Source organism: Populus trichocarpa, chromosome 16 (assembly GCF_000002775.5).
Source record: "Populus trichocarpa isolate Nisqually-1 chromosome 16, P.trichocarpa_v4.1, whole genome shotgun sequence".
In the NCBI taxonomy this organism is placed as follows: Eukaryota; Viridiplantae; Streptophyta; class Magnoliopsida; order Malpighiales; family Salicaceae; genus Populus; species Populus trichocarpa.
The window spans coordinates 5,840,854-5,860,796 of record NC_037300.2 but is presented as its reverse complement, the minus strand read 5'-3'; the positions used below and the strand labels follow the sequence as shown (position 1 = coordinate 5,860,796).

The 19,943-nt window shown below is 35.0% G+C and overlaps 1 protein-coding gene across 1 annotated transcript; it reads left to right on the top strand.

The window, feature by feature from the left end:
* The first annotated feature begins 62 nt into the window (after positions 1–62).
* On the top strand, positions 63–2,310 carry LOC7467572 (pentatricopeptide repeat-containing protein At2g33760). Its single transcript, XM_002323386.4, has one exon. It carries the CDS (start codon positions 203–205, stop codon positions 2,075–2,077), a length of 1,875 nt encoding a protein of 624 aa, XP_002323422.3. The 5' UTR covers positions 63–202; the 3' UTR covers positions 2,078–2,310.
* Positions 2,311–19,943: the final 17,633 nt, after the last annotated feature.

Sequence of the window (19,943 nt, the reverse complement as noted above, 5' to 3'; positions counted from 1 at the left end):
TGTTGAATACATCAAATTTTGCAACCTTTTCTTATTTGCGTCAGCTGGGTTTTGAGGGTGGGGTATTTCACAGGGCTCCCTCGCCTGTAAGCTCACCTTGGGTACATGAACATATCAACAATATATTTGTAGCTATCATCAACCTCTCTCTCTCTCTCTCTCTCTCTCTTCTTTCTATCAACAATTAACTACTGCTATAGAGATGTTCAAACTAAAAAACCAAGCCATCCTTTTCTCTAACCATGGAATGCTTCGTTTCTTCTCAGCTTCTACAGCTGCTGCAGCCATCTCAGACGCCATACCGCAACCTCAACAATCCACCTTAGATTCCAATGCCCAAATGAAAGACATGATGGATCCTGATTTTTTTATCTCCACACTCTTCAAGTGTAGAAACATATTCCAAATCAAACAAGTTCATGCCCAAGTAACTACCACTGGTATTATTCATGACCTCATTGTTGCTAACAAACTCCTATACATGTGCGCAAAACACAAAGATTTGGTCACTGCTCATCTTTTGTTTAATAAAATGGAAGAGAGAGACCCAGTTTCTTGGAGTGTTATGATTGGTGGGTTTGTAAAAAATGGTGATTATGAACGTTGTTTTCAGACTTTTAGGGAGCTTATTAGAGCAGGGTCAAAACCAGATAACTTTTCATTACCATTTGTTATAAAGGCTTGTAGGGATACAATGGGGTTGATTATGGGCAGATTGATTCACTCCACGGTTTTGAAAAATGGGTTACATTTGGATAATTTTGTGTGTTCTACTTTAGTGGATATGTATGCCAAATGTGGCATGATTGACAACGCTAAGCAGCTGTTTGATAGAATGCCTAAGAAAGACCTTGTAACTCGGACAGTCATGATTGCTGGGTATGCTGAATGTGGAAAACCAAACGAATCATGGGTTTTGTTTGATCAGATGAGAAGAGATGGTTTTGTGCCCGATAAGGTTGCGATGGTGACTATAGTAAATGCTTGTGCTAAATTAGGTGCTATGAATAAGGCTCGGTTAGTTCATGATTATGTATGTGCTAGGAGATATTCTTTGGATGTTGAATTGGGGACTGCGATGATTGATATGTATGCTAAGTGCGGAAGTATTGATTCCTCTAGGGAAATTTTCGATAGGATGGAACAAAAGAATGTGATTTCGTGGAGCGCGATGATTGGGGCTTATGGGTACCATGGACAAGGCAGGGAAGCTCTTGAGTTGTTTCATATGATGTTGAATAGTGGAATAATACCGAATAGGATCACGTTCATTTCCTTGTTGTACGCTTGCAGTCATGCAGGTTTGGTCGATGATGGTCTTCAGCTTTTCTCTTTGATGTCAGTTAGTTATGGTGTGAGGCCTGATGTGAAGCACTACACTTGCATGGTTGATCTCTTGGGGCGTGCTGGGAGGCTAGATCAGGCATTGAGATTGATTGAGAATATGGAGGTTGAGAAAGATGAGGGGATATGGTGTGCTTTCCTTGGAGCATGTAGAATTCATAGACAGGTAGACTTGGCAGAGAAGGCAGCAAAATTGCTTCTCTCGCTACAAACTCAGAACCCGGGGCACTACATATTGCTTTCTAATATTTATGCAAATGCTGGCAGGTGGAAAGATGTGGCAAAGATTAGGAATCTGATGGCCAAAAGGAGGTTAAAGAAAATTCCTGGTTATACTTGGATTGAGGTGGATAACATTATTTATCGATTTGGTGCTGGAGATAATAGTCATCTTCGATCAAAGGAGATCTATGAGATGCTGAAGAGTTTGAGTCAGAAATTGGAATCGGCTGGTTATGTCCCTGATACAAACTCTGTGTTACATGATGTTGATGAGGAGGTTAAGCTTGGAATTTTGCATGCACATAGTGAGAAGTTGGCAATTGCATTTGGCCTTATTGCCACCCCCGACGGAACTCCTATCAGGATTACAAAGAATCTGAGGGTTTGTGGTGATTGTCACTCATTTTGTAAGCTGGTGTCAGCAATCACACAGAGGGATATCATTGTACGCGATGCTAACCGATTTCACCACTTTAAGGAAGGGATTTGTTCTTGTGGAGACTATTGGTAATTGGTTCAAGGACATAGGCTTTTCTATTTTCCTTTTCTAAGCTATTTTCTTTCTGCTGTGATTTTGAATTTGCGGAGAGGGAAAAAAAATAGCTCTGTATTTTTTTTTTTAAATTTTTCTAGAATTCCTTCACAAGATTGTGAAAAAGATCTTTCTCGTTTGTTTTGTGTGGATTGCAATTATAATTTTTTTTACATTAATTAGATGGTGCAAGCGTTAGAGTATATAAGAAACCTTATCTAACAACATAAATTCTAATATTGAATTGGATTTTATTTAATTGTTTAAGCTTCGAGGTTAAATTGATTATTTGATGCAATATTAATGTTTTATTAATAAAACGATCAGGAATTTGAAACTTATCACCTATTCTATTTTCCATCTGATAAAATTAACTGGTAAAATATTATTTGAAGAGTTCTCAAAGTAGCTGTTAATCCAACAGCATATTTGAAGAAGTATGAAACAAATCTCCATGTATCTTTTTTTGTGTGTTCAACTTGTTTGCTTTCTATCTTACATACCAGTATGGGACTTTAATGATATAAAAGTGTCGGCTCAGTTAATTTATTGATGATTCAACTGAGTTCCAGAAAAAAAGAGAGCCTGCTCTCCATTTCCTAAAGAAGAAAGTTGCTTTTATTTTGATCTCTATGTATGCTTTGTAGCTGGATTGGCGGTCTATTAAGCTGACATTTTTGCAGCAGCTAGTGTTCATTTGAATTGCAAAGTGATTGCAAACAAGAGTACACTGCATGTCGTGCCTTTGGCAGAGCAGTGATGGTACAGAACTGGTAATTGCATGCTTTGTGGTGCCATCATTGGTATCTAACATTAATATGGCTATGGTAAACAAGATCAAAACCATACATGCGCCGTCATAGGGTTAAAAATCTGAGCTAGCTAGGTTAATGGAATGGTTTCCTTGAACATTAAGAATTTGATGGATCCACGATCAGTTATTGCAACCAGCGGCTTCGTTTCTGAGTTTTCTTATTTTGGGCCACCTTGAATTTGTGAAGAAATAAAATGGTGTCTGGATTTCCCAAAATTTGTGAATTGCCACGTTAATCTATTGTGAATTGTCCAAACTCAATTCTAGGTTATTTTTTAAAATTCATTTCTTTCCAAAATAAAAGTAAAATAAAATAAAATAAAGGCTGACAATATGGAGAAAGCAGGCTGAAAAATACAACTACAATTTTAGAAAAAATTCAAGGCCTAATTGTATCCCATTATGCCCAAAAATAAAAAAACAATGCAAATCCAAGGTCATATTAAATAATTATTGGACGAATTTGCATAAAAATCAAGTCCAAGAACATAATTAAATTTTTAAGAGGCCAATTTAATTTCATCATGGGCCAAATTAAATTTTAATTATGTTTAAGAATTAATTTGAGTTTAATTGAAGAATTTAATTAAGTGCAAGGATTTAATTATACTTTAAATGAGTCAAATTAATTTTATTTAGAGCTTAATTGGTAAACAAATTAAGTTTGGGGGCCACCACCTCATAAGCATAGATTCTCTTGTCACATTGCTTGTTAGGAGTAATACCTTTCGAGTTGTAAGCTTGAATCATTTTCGCCAAGAGACAGATTTTGCACAAAAGATGAGTCAATGTCCCTTCTCATTAATGCTTGATAAGTTCATTATATTTTTTTGGAAATACAAAATTCACTAGTCTATTTCTTTCACCACCTCTCTAGCCAAAGGTAAGAAGGCAAAGTCGCGGTTCTTAATTTTTCCCAAAAAGGCATTGGTTTCAGCTAAACTTCGGCGATAGCGAATGATGTCCCCTACCACATTTCGCGCATTGATTCTAATAATCCGAGCATGTGCAGCAGCTTCGTCCATTTGCTCGTCTGTCTTGGTCATCTTTTTTATGAGCAACATATTGGTTTTGTTCAAAGTAGCGTTGTTGGCGTCGATTTGGTCCTTGTGTTTTTCCATTGCTGCTAGCTTTTTATCCAAATACTTCATATTTTCACGTTCCGTGTCAAGTTTTATCCTCAGAACTTTTATCTCATTCTTCTTAATTGCTAACTCTGCATCAACAGTCTCAAAACCTTTTCTTTTACTTTCCTCTTTTGCAATCCCAGTCAAACGGCTTTCCAACTCCACATATTTCTTGTTCAAATCCTTATACTTCCCAATTCTATCCATTAGCTCAAATTGAACTTGTGCAAATTTCTCTTGGTAACATTTTGCGCTTCCTTGACAGTTATTAAAGTCAATCTTCAATGCTTCAAGTTCAGAGCAACTTTGCATCCAATCCAAGCTCATCCCTCTTAGCTCCTTCTCACTTTCTTCCTTAACAATCTTCTCCTCACCTAGCTTTAACTCAAGCCTTGTTATTCTCGCACCTCTAGATTGTATTTGCTCATCTAGAAAAGCTCTTCTCTTATCCCCTTCCAGCATCATTTCTTCCAACATTGCCTTGTCTTTTCTGCTTTTGCTCAACTCTATCTGAAGTTTTTCCACTTGTCTTCTCAGCTCCTCTTCATTGTTGACCCTTTTCCTCTTAATAGGCTCTTCTACAATTTGGGGAGATTTGACTCCTACACAAGGTATGGCTGAAGTAGCTAAGTCTCTCCATCTTGCATATCCTTCACTTGCACTTGGATCCCTCAAACCTTCCATCTCAATCAAAACCAGATGCTTCCAATCTCGTTTGATGATCTCCAAAACTTCTTGTGCAATGAGATCTTTGAACAAACCAAAGAATTGAGCAATTCCCATAGTACTTGGAACAAACTACATGCCCTCAAGTTGTCTTACCACAACGGGGCATGAGCATAACTCATGTCGCACGTGTGCGGCGTCGCGACGATCGCCCTCCACACTCAATGTGTGTGTATCTGGTAAATATAGGGAGATAAGGAGTTCTTGTCTTTTTATCATTGGAAAAAATAGAATGGGAGTCGCCACCTAGTATTCTAGTCACTAGGAACCCTAACTGGTCTCAGAGATCAGGTACGAAGACTGGTTGCGTAAAGGGAAGGTATTAGCACCCCAAATACGCCCTACCTAAGGTAAGCTGTATTGTTTTATTTGTCTGATCAAAATCTAAGGGTTGGTCGTGTTTTCTAATTGTTGGTCCTGTCTGTCTAAGATTTAAGAAAAGCCCTCCTTAATAAGGATGTTCTTATCTTAATGGGGTAAAACCTAACCATTCTAGCGTCAAATAAAAAAAACTACGTTTTTAATATCGGGAGTACGTTTTACGTATAAATTCTTAATCCTGGATATTAACAGAAAACAAAATAATTTTTTTGGATTTTTTTTGAAATATTGGCCAAGTTCTCATGACTTTAATAAACTGGTTATTAAAGCCAAAATGCATGCTAAAACATTTTATTTTTTTTGAAGTTTTCTTTGTTGTATGAAAATAGAATATGAGTTTTTTTAGCTTTGAGAGATTTAGCCGTATGCATGAAAACAAAAACATGTTTTTTTTTAATGTTTTGACAAAAACCGGATATTTTAATACCGGATGTGTATTTTTACGATGTAAAAATACAAACCAATATTAAGCAAAATTTAGTAGAAAAATACGCGGAAGAATCAGGGATTTTCAAAAATATATTTTTTTTTGAATTTTTTTTTGGACCAGGCTGGACCCGGCCCACTCATTTTGGGCTGGGCCGGACAAGTCCAGCCCAGTGAACAGTGGAGCACTCTCCACTGTTCACATGCAATGTGAACAGTGGAGAGCGACCGGAGAAGAAGCAAGAGATGGGAACTGACCAGGCAGCGCTGGTGGCTCGCGGTGCTGGTCGTGGTGGCGCTGTCGTTGCGGTGGACGACTGTGGTGGCAGACGATGGTTCTTTTTATTCTCTCCTCTGCTTCGCTACTTATTCTTCCTCTGTTTTTTGTTCGTTCTGTAAACAATATTCTTCCCTCTCCGCGGTGGTCTCGGGCGGTGCAGCTGGTGACGGCCAAGAGGAAGAATGCCGCGGCGGCCGGTGGTTTCAGACAGTGGTTCTCCTTCTTTCTTTGTTTCTACGTGGCTTCCTTTGTCTATTTCTGTTTTTGCTTCTTCTTCTGTTTCTCACGGTGCAGGGGTTGTTATCGATGACAGGGAGGATGGTGGCAGCTGGCGGTGATGATGATGGGGGTGGTGGCGCTGCTGCTGCTTCCAATGGTGGAGAGAGAGATGCACAAGTTGCTGTAGTTTCTCCTTTCTATGCAGATGCACAGGCTTCTCCCTTTTTTCTTCACGAGCGTTGCAGCGAAACTAGCAGGGGAAAAAGATGGCAGGAGGCTGAGGGAGAATGACGGTGGCGTTAGCAATGCTGGGGACGGTGGCGGCGCTGGTGTTGCTTCTGCGGTGGACACTGTTTCAAAGCTGAGGGAGCAGAAATGGTTGTCGGTGAGGAAGGTAGTTTTCTTCTCTGTGCAGAGGCGTAAGCCTCTTTTTTTTTTTGCTGGTCGCTCTTCCCTTCTCCAAAAATGCCCACCCCTAAAAGCTGTCGTTGGTTTCCACCCCCATTTCTGTTCTTCCCTGCCTGTATTTATAGGCAGCCAGGAGAAAGGTTCGCCATACCCTGTTCAAGTGCAGGGCATGGGTCTCCGTCTCATTTTTCTTCCATAATGCTTGCAGGGTATGGTTGCGTGGGTATGGGTCATGCGGGTTTTTTGGGCAAGTGGGGTGGAGAGAGAGAGAAGGAGAATAGCGGGAAACAAAGATTTAAAATCTTCTTCTTCCCTGCCTCTGCATGCGCAGGGAAGAAAGAGAATAGTGCTAAAACGACATTGTTTCGGCTTTTTTTTTTTTTTGAAGAGAATGAAAACAAATTTGGGAGTGACCTAAAAATGGGTTATGACAACTCACATAACCTGTAATCCCTACCAATGGCACCTAACGTCTTTGCCCACAACTCATCAGGACTTTCACTGCCGTTACCCATGGGGCTCTCCACTTGAAATCACTATTAGGCAAACCTTCTAATTTGTCAAACTAGCCTTGGTTGTCTAGTTCTCCCTATTCTTCTTCTTCTACTATCTTCAGGGGTCTTTGGTTGAACCACTAAAAATTATTGAAGACATGCCTTTTTCGTTTTAATATGGCTAACCATCCAGATATACAACAATTGCGTGCAACATCTCATAGCTCCTTTTCTAGTCCTCTTACAATGGTTAAGTGTCAGGATGGTTTCAGCTAAAATAGCAGCCATTGGATTGATTTGTGTATTCTCATACTCTACATAAGCAGTAGCAACATCCAGGCTTACCACACCTGTTTGGCTTGGGAATAACACAAGACCAAATATGCTCAAGGCAATCAATATCTTTTTTTTTTTTTTTTCTGATCCTGACTTTTTTTCCATCTCCGTTTCTAGTATCTTCCATTTCAAACCGGTAGCGTTCTTCTCTAAAAACTTTTCCAAATCAGAGATTTTGAGCAGCCTTGACAGTTCGGGGATGATCTTGTCAGATCTCAAAGGAAAGTAAACCCTATGCAGATGGTTTGGAAACTCAGTCAACATCCCATATTCCTCCATAGTGAGACATAAGTCTATGCTCCTAAAAGAAAAATATCGATAGTCTGGATCCCAAAAGTGAACTAGAGCTCGCACAGCTGGGCTTAAAACTTCTACCTTTGCAATCTCTACCAAGCGTCCATATTTCCTAAGAAATGCAATCTCATCCACATTCTGGAAGTGAGCTATTAACTTGTTCACTTCATTCATAATGCAATTCAGGTTCTTGATTGATGATAGCTTCTTAGCATCGCTTCTAGGGCAGTCTCCTTCAGTCAATTGTGACAGTTCAAAATTTTTCTCATATTCTATGATGGAAAATTTAGCAGTGGTGGCCATTTCGTTCACAAGTCCTGCAGTTAAAAATGCCTTGGGTTTAGACTTGTTTTGATACAAAAAGATATTATAGAGCATACACCCTAAGGATATGTTCTAGTTCCTTTATGTGAGACATATGGTAGGTTTACTACTTGGTCTCTAAAGAGAGTCTTTTGTTGTCCCAGTGATCACCCTCGTAAAGGCAATATGGGGGCTCAACAGATAATGGGATGACACGTATACTAATCACTACCAGTCTAAACACTCAACAAAGAGTTGGAGTTTACACAAACTTAAACCTTGACTCAAGTCATAAGGCAAGTTGCTAGTCCTCTACTTAACTTAAAGTTTAATGTGTGTGCCATCAAAAAGATAATAATAATAAAAATGATGCATGACATGATGCCATAAGATCTTACCCATATCCAATATACCATGCATGACAGGATGTAAAGACGCATACTAAAGCTTTTAAACAAAGTCTTATTCATAGCAAACAAAAAAACAACAAAACATAACATCAATAAAAAAATTACCAAGCCTAGTCCAAGGGTTCCAAGTGGAGTCGCCATCCTGTTGCACCCTCGCATGAGCGCGGCGTCGTGACAAACCCTTCCTGGAGCGGGGAATTTGATTTCAGGATTTTTGTTTTTGTGAATAAGGGAGTCGCCGCCTAGTATTATGGTCACTAGGAAACCTAACTGGTCTTTCAGAGATTCTAAGGCAAGGGACTGGTTGTGTAAAGGGAAGATATTAGCACCCCTAGTACTCCCTACCTAAGGTAAACTACTTGGTGTTTGGTTTGCCTTGCTATGGTGTTGGTGTTCTCTTATCAGTTTTCCTAGGATAGGTTTGCTATGATAAATGGGCTTGGATTCAAAGTCTAAAAGCAAGAATCCTTGGCCAATATAGATCATACCTTTAGATATGTTTACAGAGTGCCAAGAAGAAACCGATGCAGATCTCTTAAAATCTATGTTCGATTTGAAATAAATTTATAACCTATGAATTAAAAGATAGCTAAGATAGAATCTAAGGAGATTCAATGTGCTTTAAAATCTCATTTTTCCCTTAGTATTTCAAGTGTTCGCGACTCGTAAATCGCAAGGAAGAGGGATAAAAATTTAGAAATCTAAGAAAATTCAGAGCGCTTTAAAAGCATATTTTTTCCTTAGTATTTCATACTCTCACGGCTCGTAAACCGTGGAGTTAAAAAAATTGAAATGTCCTCAATTATAATCGAGGCTTCTTTTAAGGATGTGTGATGACTTATTATTCCTAGAAAAATATTTTGGATATTAACCACTTGGAGTTTCTTTATCCAAACATTAACAACGATAATAATAAGTTATTCCCAATAATATTTTGGATATTCATCCCTTTGAGATTTTTTATCAAAATATTAACGGTGAATAATAGATGAATTTTCCTAAAAATACGAATTTTGTATTTTTGGAATATTGGCCAACACCCTTTGGAGTTTTACAAACATGTTGTAAAATCCAGAATGCAAGAAAATAATTTTTGTATTTAAGAAATCCATGCTAAAACATATATATTTTTTAAAACTTCGAATATTTGTTTTTTTTAAAAGAGGAAATTCAAAATATGTTAGGGTATTGGCCGTATGCATGAAAACATTTATATATATATATATATATATATATATATATATATATATATATATATATATATGTATATTTGCCACATTGCGTCGAAAACCGGGTATTCTAAATATGAGGTCTGTATTTTTACAACATAAAAATACAAAAAACAAAACAAAATAAATACATGAGAAAACCAACGATCTTACTCGTTTTTTTTTGGGGCTGGGTTTAGCTCGACCCATGTGGCTGGGCTGAACCCAGCATGCCTAGCCCGGTAACTGGCCCAAACCAGTGACCCGGCTGGGCACAAAGGCATGCGTGAGTTTCCTCACGCGTGCCTTGGCTGATCACTGTTCAAGTGAATTAATTTTCACTTGAACAGTAACAAATGCACTAAGGACGCATGCAGAAACTAGGAATGACAAACCTAGAGGCGCAAACGAAGAAGCTGCAGCGACGTTGAGGGCGTGATGGCTGATCTATCCGTGTTCGTTTGTTTCAGCCCTTTTCCTTCTGTTCTGTGTTTGCGCCCATCTCTTGTTTTTTGCATCTTCGTCCCTCTCTCTCTACTGGTTCATGCACTTTGTTCTCCCCTGTTCTGCAGATTTTACTTGCAGAAAATGGAGCAAAGACCGAAAGGCAGTCCCTGCTTGCCTTAATCTTTTCTGTTGTTCCTTTCTAATCTCCCTCTCCTTCCTCTCCTCTGTTCTCTCTTTTGCCTTTTTTGTTTTTTTTCTTTGCCTAGTGCCACTTGCCTCTCTCTTGTTTCTCTTCTCTTTCTTTTTTGTTTTGTTTTTTCTCCTCTTTTTTTTTGTCCCCCTGCATTTAGGTCAATAGAGGAGGCTTATATATAGCCTATATGCAGCTCCATTTAGGAAACAAACTACACTAATCTAGGATACTATTCCGGGTTACAATCAGCTCAAACAAACTAGGAAAACATGTTATTCTGATTGATATTCTAATGATTCTAGTGGTTATTTTCCATGATTTAAGGGTGCTGAGCTCCTTTTTGCCCTCCCACAGCTGGTAACGTGAGGCCAATTGTTTCCTTCAGTATGAGGCAGGAAAAAAACGTGGTTTGCAACTCCAAAAATTAGGTGTGATGATAAAGTAAACCAGCAGGAATTTGCAGAGAAAAAAGAAAAGAAATTAGGCGGGAAGGTTTGTGCAAAGAAAAAGGAAAGAAATAAGATGGGGGAGGGGTTGTTCTCAAAATGACAATGAACAATACCTTGCTAATTAAATCCTATGGGGCTGTTACATACGCAGTATAGGTTTAAAAATGAAAGATTTGAACGACGTCGTTTGAAGAAGCAAAAATATTCCCATAGCGTGGCAGCAAAACAATTGAAATTATTATGAAGTTTTCTGATCCAGTCATTGTTTTTTTTTTTCAAATCCTTCAACGTAACCAAATAACATCCCAAAATTGGTCATTAATTAACCCGATAAATCCTTGAACATTTAATCGAGTCCCTCGAATCAGACTTGCAAACTCGGGCTGGAATCCTTCTTACGGCAGGATTCTCTACTTTCACGTTAGATATTCAAACATGAATATCTTGAGCTTATGATATCGAAATCAAGCGATTCAAAAGCCCAAATTCATCTACACGTACAGAACTGCAACTTTCATGATGGATCCAAAGTGAGATAAAATCTTTTTGAAGAACAGAATTGCAAAAACTCGGGTTGGAATTCTTCTCGCGGCAGGATTTTTTGCTTTCATGCTAGATATTCAAAAGGAAATATCTTGAGCTTCTGATATCGAAATCAGGGGATTAAAAAACCTAAATTCATCTACGCATACAGGTTTACAACTTTCATGAAGGATTCAAAGTGATATAAATTTGTTTTGAAGAACATAATCTGGCTGCAATCTGGTTGGTCAAAAGGATCTCCTAATCTGATTCAGGAAACTGACAATGCCGAGCATCCCAATCTGACTGAGAGTCTACCATAAGAATAGTGAGCCGTAGGACCTAATAAAGGTGTAGGTCAATTCTTTAACATGTCATGAGTGGCAGAATATAGCTGGGATGGTCAAATATTGCACGAAACCAAGTCAGAATCAAAGCCTAAGTTGGAACAAAAAATTGCGACAGCAACAGAATCAGTTTTTTTAGTGCAAATTCTAAGGGATTTATCCGACCTTAAAGGCCAGATAAAGAATGAATGAATTTAGTATTATGAAGACTCCTAATCAGTCTAAGGAACCTGATGATTTTGGCAGTAAAGGGGGGAGGATAAAGGGGGCAGAAAACAGCTCAAACATGGTTCGAAAAACATTTTTTTCTTCTCTGCTTTAGTCAATTCCTCAACAATCATGAACTAAACTCCTGCATTTGGCTCAAAAGAGGTATACATCGTCTCCAACACGTGGGGTCCAAAAATAAGTAACAACACCAAGGATCAAAGAGAAAAAAACACGCAAATCTAGGGCTCAAATTGAAGTTTCTTCAAGGACCCATTTGCATAAACTTTAAAGTTTGAAGTCGATAGGGGTGCAGATTAGATAAATCAGAAAGAAAAGGACCAAACCGAACTTTGCCAAAACGACGCCGTTTTGGTTATTGTTCATCTTCTCATTCAATTTTCTCTGAAATGACAGCTCAGGGAGGCTACGTTGCAAGTGCATTTAATGCCTTTAACGTCCACCAAAGTTGACTAAACTTGCACGTAATTGATCACCTGACATGTCTCTACAACCACATATGGCCCGTTCAGGCTGAATGAGAAAGAAACGGCCTCGACGGCGGCCTAAAAAAGCTAACTCAGGCAGCCTTTTCCTACAGATTTAACAGCTCACGATGTACATTTTGAACCAACAGTTGGGATCCTTCCCAGCCGAACCAAAGGCCAATATTTGGCACCATTAAAGAAAAATTGTCCCTCTTCCGCCCCCTATAAATATATCTAGATAAATTTTGGTAAATAAATATATAATGTTTTTTTTAAGATTAATCATTAACTTATATATATGAATTTTTGAAGTTAATAGTAAAGTTTTAATTCAAATACATCATCCAAAATATTAAAAGAAAAATTTAAAAGTATATAAAATTGAAGTGAAAGTAAAAATAAATTCACTATTGAAGTTACATCCTTCGATGTTTTATGGAATATAATTCATCTATAATCGAATCTGAATCGATATTGTAGCAACCCCTCAACTGTAATAAAATAACAATCTCATGTCAAATGGAAAACAAAGTAATTAAATTTTTTTCATCTCTCAATTCCTCCTTCCTTCACTTGATTCTTTCTTAGATTAGTGCTTTATAAGTTGGACTTTGTAAGTTTACAAGGTTATTCTCTCACTTTTTTTTTTCCTTGCATTTTTTTTTATGTTTTTCCCTTTCTTTTCTTTCTTTCTCTCTCGCCTTTTTTTTTTTTCGTATTCTACTTCTTCCCAGTTGGCAACATATAAAAGGAAGAACTGATTTGTTTTATTTTTGAATGGCAAATAACCATTTTACCCGTAATAAGTCGTTTTGTTTTTATTTGACGGTTTTTTTTTGTTAGCACTACTAAGCTCCGTTCATCCTAAAATTTTAACCAGATTTTAGTCAATATATTTTAAGACCCCTCGTAAATTTTCAGCTCAATCTGATGGTCGTATTGAAAATTATGCCTAATAATATAAAACTGGTCAAATTGTAATTTTTCATCAAATTTCTGAATTTCTTCAAAACTTCTGAAATTTTAACTCAAGCTAAAGCATCAAATTAGAAGGTTCCACATAAATTTTCAGAATTTTTTGATAACTCAATCAAGAATTATGAATTTTTTTTGTACATAAAACTAGTAAAAAAATATTGATAAAATCTTGACCTGAACTATAGCCCACCCAAGCTTTTAACATGCGTTCGCCCTTGATTACATCTCTTCAGTTTCTCCGGGGTCTCCATCACCTCTACTTAGTTTCAGTAAATTAAAAAATTGTAAGAAGATGAGTGATTACGATTGACAAACTACAAAATAGTATGTCCATAACAAGTGTCCATGCCGACTTGCCTCTTTCTCTTTCAGTTCAAGTTGCCTTCAACTATTGTCTTTGTTTTAGTTTCTTTTGGTGGAGATCGTTGTTTTCCATGTTTGGCATGGAAGAAGGTGTTTTCCATGCTCTGGCATGTTTCTTTTTCTCCATGTGGAATATTGAAGGATGGCTCTATGCTAACATTTCCTTAAACCTATGAACATTTTAAGGATGGCTCTATGCTAACACAAGAGGGCTCTATATCCAGCCATAATAGAAAACTCCATGAAGCGTTTAAAAAGGATTCTCTGCAGGGGGTGAATGCTCTTGAATCTGATGGAATCAATATAACCTGTAGTGGGAAATCGATAATGAATACTACAAAGCTCTTAACTGGATTTGCAATGTCAAGAGAAATAAATGGAAAGATAACAGCCTTCCTTTCAGCTTAGCCAAGTTAATTGACTTGAATGTTACCTATCATCATTTCGCTGATTTTTATGTGTGAATTTGCTATACCGACTCTTCTTTTTTCCATCGTAAATACTCAATGAAGATGAAAAGTCCTTGTAATTATCATGATTTTATTTTACTTTTTATTCAATTGACAATTTTCTTTTTATCAATTTTCTTGGTTTATTTCATTAAACTTATACATTATTCTTTTGATTTATAAATAAATCTTCTTATTTATGCTAAAAAAGACAATTAATGGTAATAATGCCTATATACAATTATTTGTTTTACAGTAAGCAAAAAAATAACCTGACTCGTAGATGAAATGAGCAATAATCTCGTAAGAGATTTGGAAACAATCACATTTGTTGGGTCTAATCACTTAATAAAAAAATAAAAAATATAAATACTGCTTACACTTTTATATAAAAAAAACTCTCTAGCACTGTCAGCATGTTTTTACAATAATTAGATTCAATTTAGAGATTCTGTAATTAATATTATATAGGTATCGTTTCTATTTTTATAATGTTGAGCGTCATTCTCGGACTGCATAATTGAACTGAGAATTAAAAATTGATCATAATTGGTGCAAGATAGAGGTCAAGCTACAAATTGAAGCAAGGTTCTGCGCACATGGTCATAATCTGTGTCAAGTCCTCCTTTTTTTTTTGTTTTTACGTTGAGAAAATTATGATACGAGAGAAAATTCAAGATAATGTCCTTCCTAGCCTATGACTAGATAAAAAATGCCATCCTAGTGAAGGAGAGATTTGCTCACACTTATGTAATATAATACCAATCAGCAAGTTATGATTGGTTGGCTGCTGACAAAGATTATAGGAATTAATGGTGGTATTTATCGTAACTTCTGCTTTTTTAGCTTTTTTTTTTTAAAAAATATTTTTGACGTATAAAAATATTAAATTGATGGTTTTTTGATGTTTTTTTTTTTTATGAATTTGATATAGTAATGTTAAAAATAAAAATAAAACTCATTTTAATATATATTCAAACAAAAAATTATTTTGAAAAACTTCTTACACTGCAATCTCAAACATTCTAAATCTAGGTAATTAACTGCAAGGTCATTGGAACAATTTATTTAGGAAAAAGAAATAAATACAATAAGACAACGAAACAATAGAATTTTTTTTTATTGTTCTCCAAACACCAAAAATAGTTATATGTGTATAATATTATATTTAAAATATTTATATTATGTGTACTTACATTTTAAAAACGCTCATTTTATATAGCATAGTTAAATACTGAAAAATATTTTTTTAATTTATTTTTCATGACTCTCAAACATTAAAATAAAAACTGTTTTGTGTGTGGCAAACCTGGCCACTGTGCACCTCAATGCTGAAATAGAAAGAGAAACAATAATTCTCCTAAATCTAAGGTCGACATGGTTGAAGGAGAAGACATCATTGTTGCGGTTGTTTTTCAAGTCATATGGTGACTAATGAGAGAAATTGGGTGGTAGACTTTGGTGCTACTAGGCATATATGTGTAAATAAAACATTCTTCTTCACCTATACATGTTTTAAGGATGGAAAATAAGTACACCTTGGAGACTCAAGAACTGCAAATATTCTTAGAAAAAGCAAAGTTCTTTTGAAATTGACTTCGAAAAAAACGTTAGCTTGGAATGAGGTGCTGCATATCCTTAATATAAGAGTAAATTTTACCTTTGTGGCTTTTTTGAGAATTTAGGATTAAAGTGTCATTTGAATCTGATAAGATTATAATGACTAAGAACAATGTATTTATGGCAGGGGCGGAAGCAAGGGGGGGCAAGCAGGGGCCCGGCCCCCTTGCAAGACATGTAAATTTTTTATTATTACTGGGTAAGTATGAGGAGGAGTTAATATTTTTTTATTTTAAAGAAGCGGGCTTAAACGTGTGATTTACTTTTGATTTTCTTTCACCTTACTCTTTACCTGCATGGAAAGAAAACAATATAAAGATATTAACTTTACAGAGCCACCAACTCTTTACCTACATGGAAAGAAAATAATATAAAAATATTATTTTGATAGAGCCATCAATTTATCCTAATATAAATTTGTAGTCAATCAAAAATAAAAATGAAAACACAAATTGCGAGCAAAATTTTTCTACAAAAATATTAAAGCAGAACCACTAATTAATTTATCTTTCATCAAACAAAATAAGATAACTTAAATTTAAAATCTATTTTTGTTTTGTTTTGAGATGTTTGTTAATAATTTGATGAAGTTTTTTTTTATAATTCTACTATTTTTGCTTTTTTTTTTTCTCAGATCTGCTAGTTCTACCAATTGTCTTTTGAATTCTTGTTATAGTGATTTTTTTCTAATTAATTAGATATGTTTTATTGGTTTGTTTTGATTATGCTTAGATTTTTTTTATATATTTTGTTTTTAGCAGAGCCACTAAAATTATCAATTTTTCTTACGATATATGCTTTGATTTTAGGTTGAACCATGAACAAAATAAGAAGAAATGATTCTTTTTTTGAAAAAAAAGAAAAAATATTGATAATTCACAGCCTACTAAACGAGCTTTTTCAGCGATGAAAATTGTTAAAACAAGACTTTACAATCGGGTAGAGGATGATTTTCTTGCAAATTATTTGATTGTCTATATAGAAAAAGAAATTGCCGAAAGATTCACAATTGATATGATAATCGATGATTTCTATTCTATAAAAGAACGACGAGCACAATTAAAATAAATATGTAAGAATCATTCTTTATTATTTTTTGTTTTATTTCTAAGTTTATCAAACATAAATAATGCTTCGCTTTAGCTAATGTTTCTTATATACTTTGTATGTTTATATTTGATAGGTATAAAAATCAACAACATTAAAGTGATGGATGCATTATGAAGATGAAATTAATTTCATTGCTTTTACTCAATTAGATAGTAAAGGTTTTATTTTACAACTTATGTATAATAAATTAAAATAAATATTATATTTTATTATATTAATTTTGACCCCCTCTAACATATAATCCTAGCTCCGCTCCTGATTTGTGGGGAATTGATCGATATTGTAACCATGAACTTTTTGTACTCAATGTTGCTAATAAAATGAATGAAAATGCATCTTCTTCTGCTTACTTCCTTGACTTTATTGATCTATGATATGCTATATTAGAATATGCTAGTTTATTTTATTTTAAAAAATAAATTCTTTTGGTTTAATTTCTGGCTTAAATTTTTTATCTATGAACAAATGTGAAATATGTGTTGAAGCTAATATTATTAAGAAAACTTGTGAATATATTAAAAGAGAGATTGAATTACTTAGTTTAATACACAAACTTAAAAATTTAAAGAGGTAAGAAATATTATGTTATCTTAATAATGATTTTAGAAGAAAAACTTGTTGAATTCTGAAGCCTTTGTGTTGAAATATTATTTTTTAAAACAATATCCACTCAAGTTATATTTTATTTATGGTTTTTTATTGTACTTTCTCACAACAAAATCTTGTTTCAGTAGTTAAAGCAGAAAACGTCGGTAGAGCTCCTATTTTGGTTCTATTCCCTACTTTGATTGGGTCTATTTTTATATATGCATTTACGACGAGAGAATTAGAGAGAGGTTGCAGAATCATTTTTGTATTTTTGATTGGTGTTCTTTCATATATATATATATATGCATGCTGTCCTTGCTAGAAGATTCGAAAATGATGTTGCAACAATTATTTTCTTTCATCTACTTTTTTTTTTCCTTCTATTTTATTGTGTTCTATTGTGTTTTTACTATAGATTGTAATAGTGCGTGCGCAATTTTGGTTATGGAGCTGTTGGTTGGATGGGTAATTTGAGTTTTTTCATGGGTGCGTGCGTGTTTTGAGACCCCTTTTCTTTATGTTAGTGCTTAGGGACGTGGATGAATAGCCACTGAGTTTTGTTCTCTCTCTTTCTTTTTTCTAACGGAGGCAACATGATGCTGTTTTTTAATGAAGCTCGCTACGTACTGAGAGAGGTTTTTGGGGTAAACATGGCATGCTGTCATCTCAAGAATTAGGAACTTTTGTAAATCTTGGTGTTGTGCTTAATATTACCATGACTAGTCATGAATCTGAGAAGTTCTCTTTCAATTTATTTGGTTGCTACGTGTGAGTTGGAAAAATGGACAGAAAGGCAGTCACTAGGGTATAATTCTGCTTTCTCCAGCTTGCAAGCCAAGAGACCATCAGAGCAAAACGCTTTGAGAAGATTGAAAGCATTGGCTTATATAGAAAAGCAGACCCGTAATCCTCTTTCTAGAATTACTTTTCTTGTAAAATGATGGAGACAACTTATTGTTAGTTATTAAACTTGTTTATCAAGATTAAGTGTATTGAAGTTAGTTCAATGAATAATCATCCACATTAGAAATACTATGAATCTAGAATTACTATGAATCTAGTAGTACAATGAATCTAGAGTAAGTATTGAAATGTCTAATATTAATTAAGTACTTTGAAGATTATAAAAAACATTTTATAATGTCAATATATATTGTATGGATTTGATAATGAAAGGTGTGAGAATACCATTGTTTAGTGTATTGTATTCCACCAAATTATGTGAGTTGTGATCCCTCCTCTGTTCAATCATTTGTTTTTTCCAACACTTATTTGAGAGCAGAATAAAGAGCTTTGCACACCAGTGCCTACGCTAGATCTGCAAAATTTATGTATCATACCATTACATCTCTTCAGTTTCTCCGGGGTCTCCATCACCTCTACTTAGTTTCAGTAAATTAAAAAATTGTAAGAAGATGAGTGATTACGATTGACAAACTACAAAATAGTATGTCCATAACAAGTGCCCATGCCGACTTGCCTCTTTCTCTTTCAGTTCAAGTTGCCTTCAACTATTGTCTTTGTTTTAGTTTCTTTTGCAGGAGATCGTTGTTTTCCATGTTTGGCATGGAAGAAGGTGTTTTCCATGCTCTGGCATGTTTCTTTTTCTCCATGTGGAATATTGAAGGATGGCTCTATGCTAACATTTCCTTAAACCTATGAACATTTTAAGTGCAGTCTTTCAATACACAAGAGGGCTCTATATCCAGCCATAATAGAAAACTCCATGAAGCGTTTAAAAAGGATTCTCTGCAGGGGGTGAATGCACTCGAATCTGATGGAATTAATATATCCTGTAGTGGGAAATTGATAATGAATACTACGCACAAAGCTCTTGACTGGATTTGCAATGGCCATGCGGCCATGCATTTCAAGAGAAATAAATGGAAAGATAACAGCCTTCCTTTCAGCTTAGCCAAGTTAATTGACTTGAATGTTACCTATCATCATGTCGCTGATTTTTATGTGTGAATTTGCTATACCGACTCTTCTTTTTTCCATCGTAAATACTCAATGAAGATGAAAAGTCCTTATAATTATCATGATTTTATTTTACTTTTTATTCAACTGACAATTATCTTTTTATCAATTTTCTTTTTGTCAAATGAATCATAAAAGATGGTTTTGGTCAGAAAAAAAAAAATCCCAAAAAGTTTCCTGTCACGTACGGCGCACAAACATTATCTTATATTCTTTATTGATTTTTCGTGTTAAGATTACCAAATATCATTTATTTTTATTTAAACTTTCTTTTATGGTTATGATAAACTATTATTCACGAACATTTATTTTGGTTGAGAAATGTCACGGAAAAAAGGAATGTATTAATACGAAGAAGGTTTGATTAAAAAGATATTTTGTTTTTTTTATCTTATTTTCAAATTGTTCAATTTTTTTTTATATTTGTTTTGGGTGCTCGAATTTTGTTTGAATATACATGTCTCAGAAATCTATTTATAAAAAAAATACATTAATAAAAAAAAGGAATTCTAATAATCATTAAACGTATATATACATTATTCTTTTGATTTATAATTAAATCTTATTTATGCTAAAAAAGACAATGGTAATGATGCCTATACAATTATTTGTTTTACAGTAAACAAAAACAATAACCTCGTAGATGAAATAACCAGTAATCTTGTAAGAGGGTTGGAT

Bases quoted from the DNA above. Each gene is read 5' to 3' on its own strand.
- LOC7467572 (XM_002323386.4), top strand. From the start codon at position 203: ATGTTCAAACTAAAAAACCAAGCCATCCTTTTCTCTAACCATGGAATG.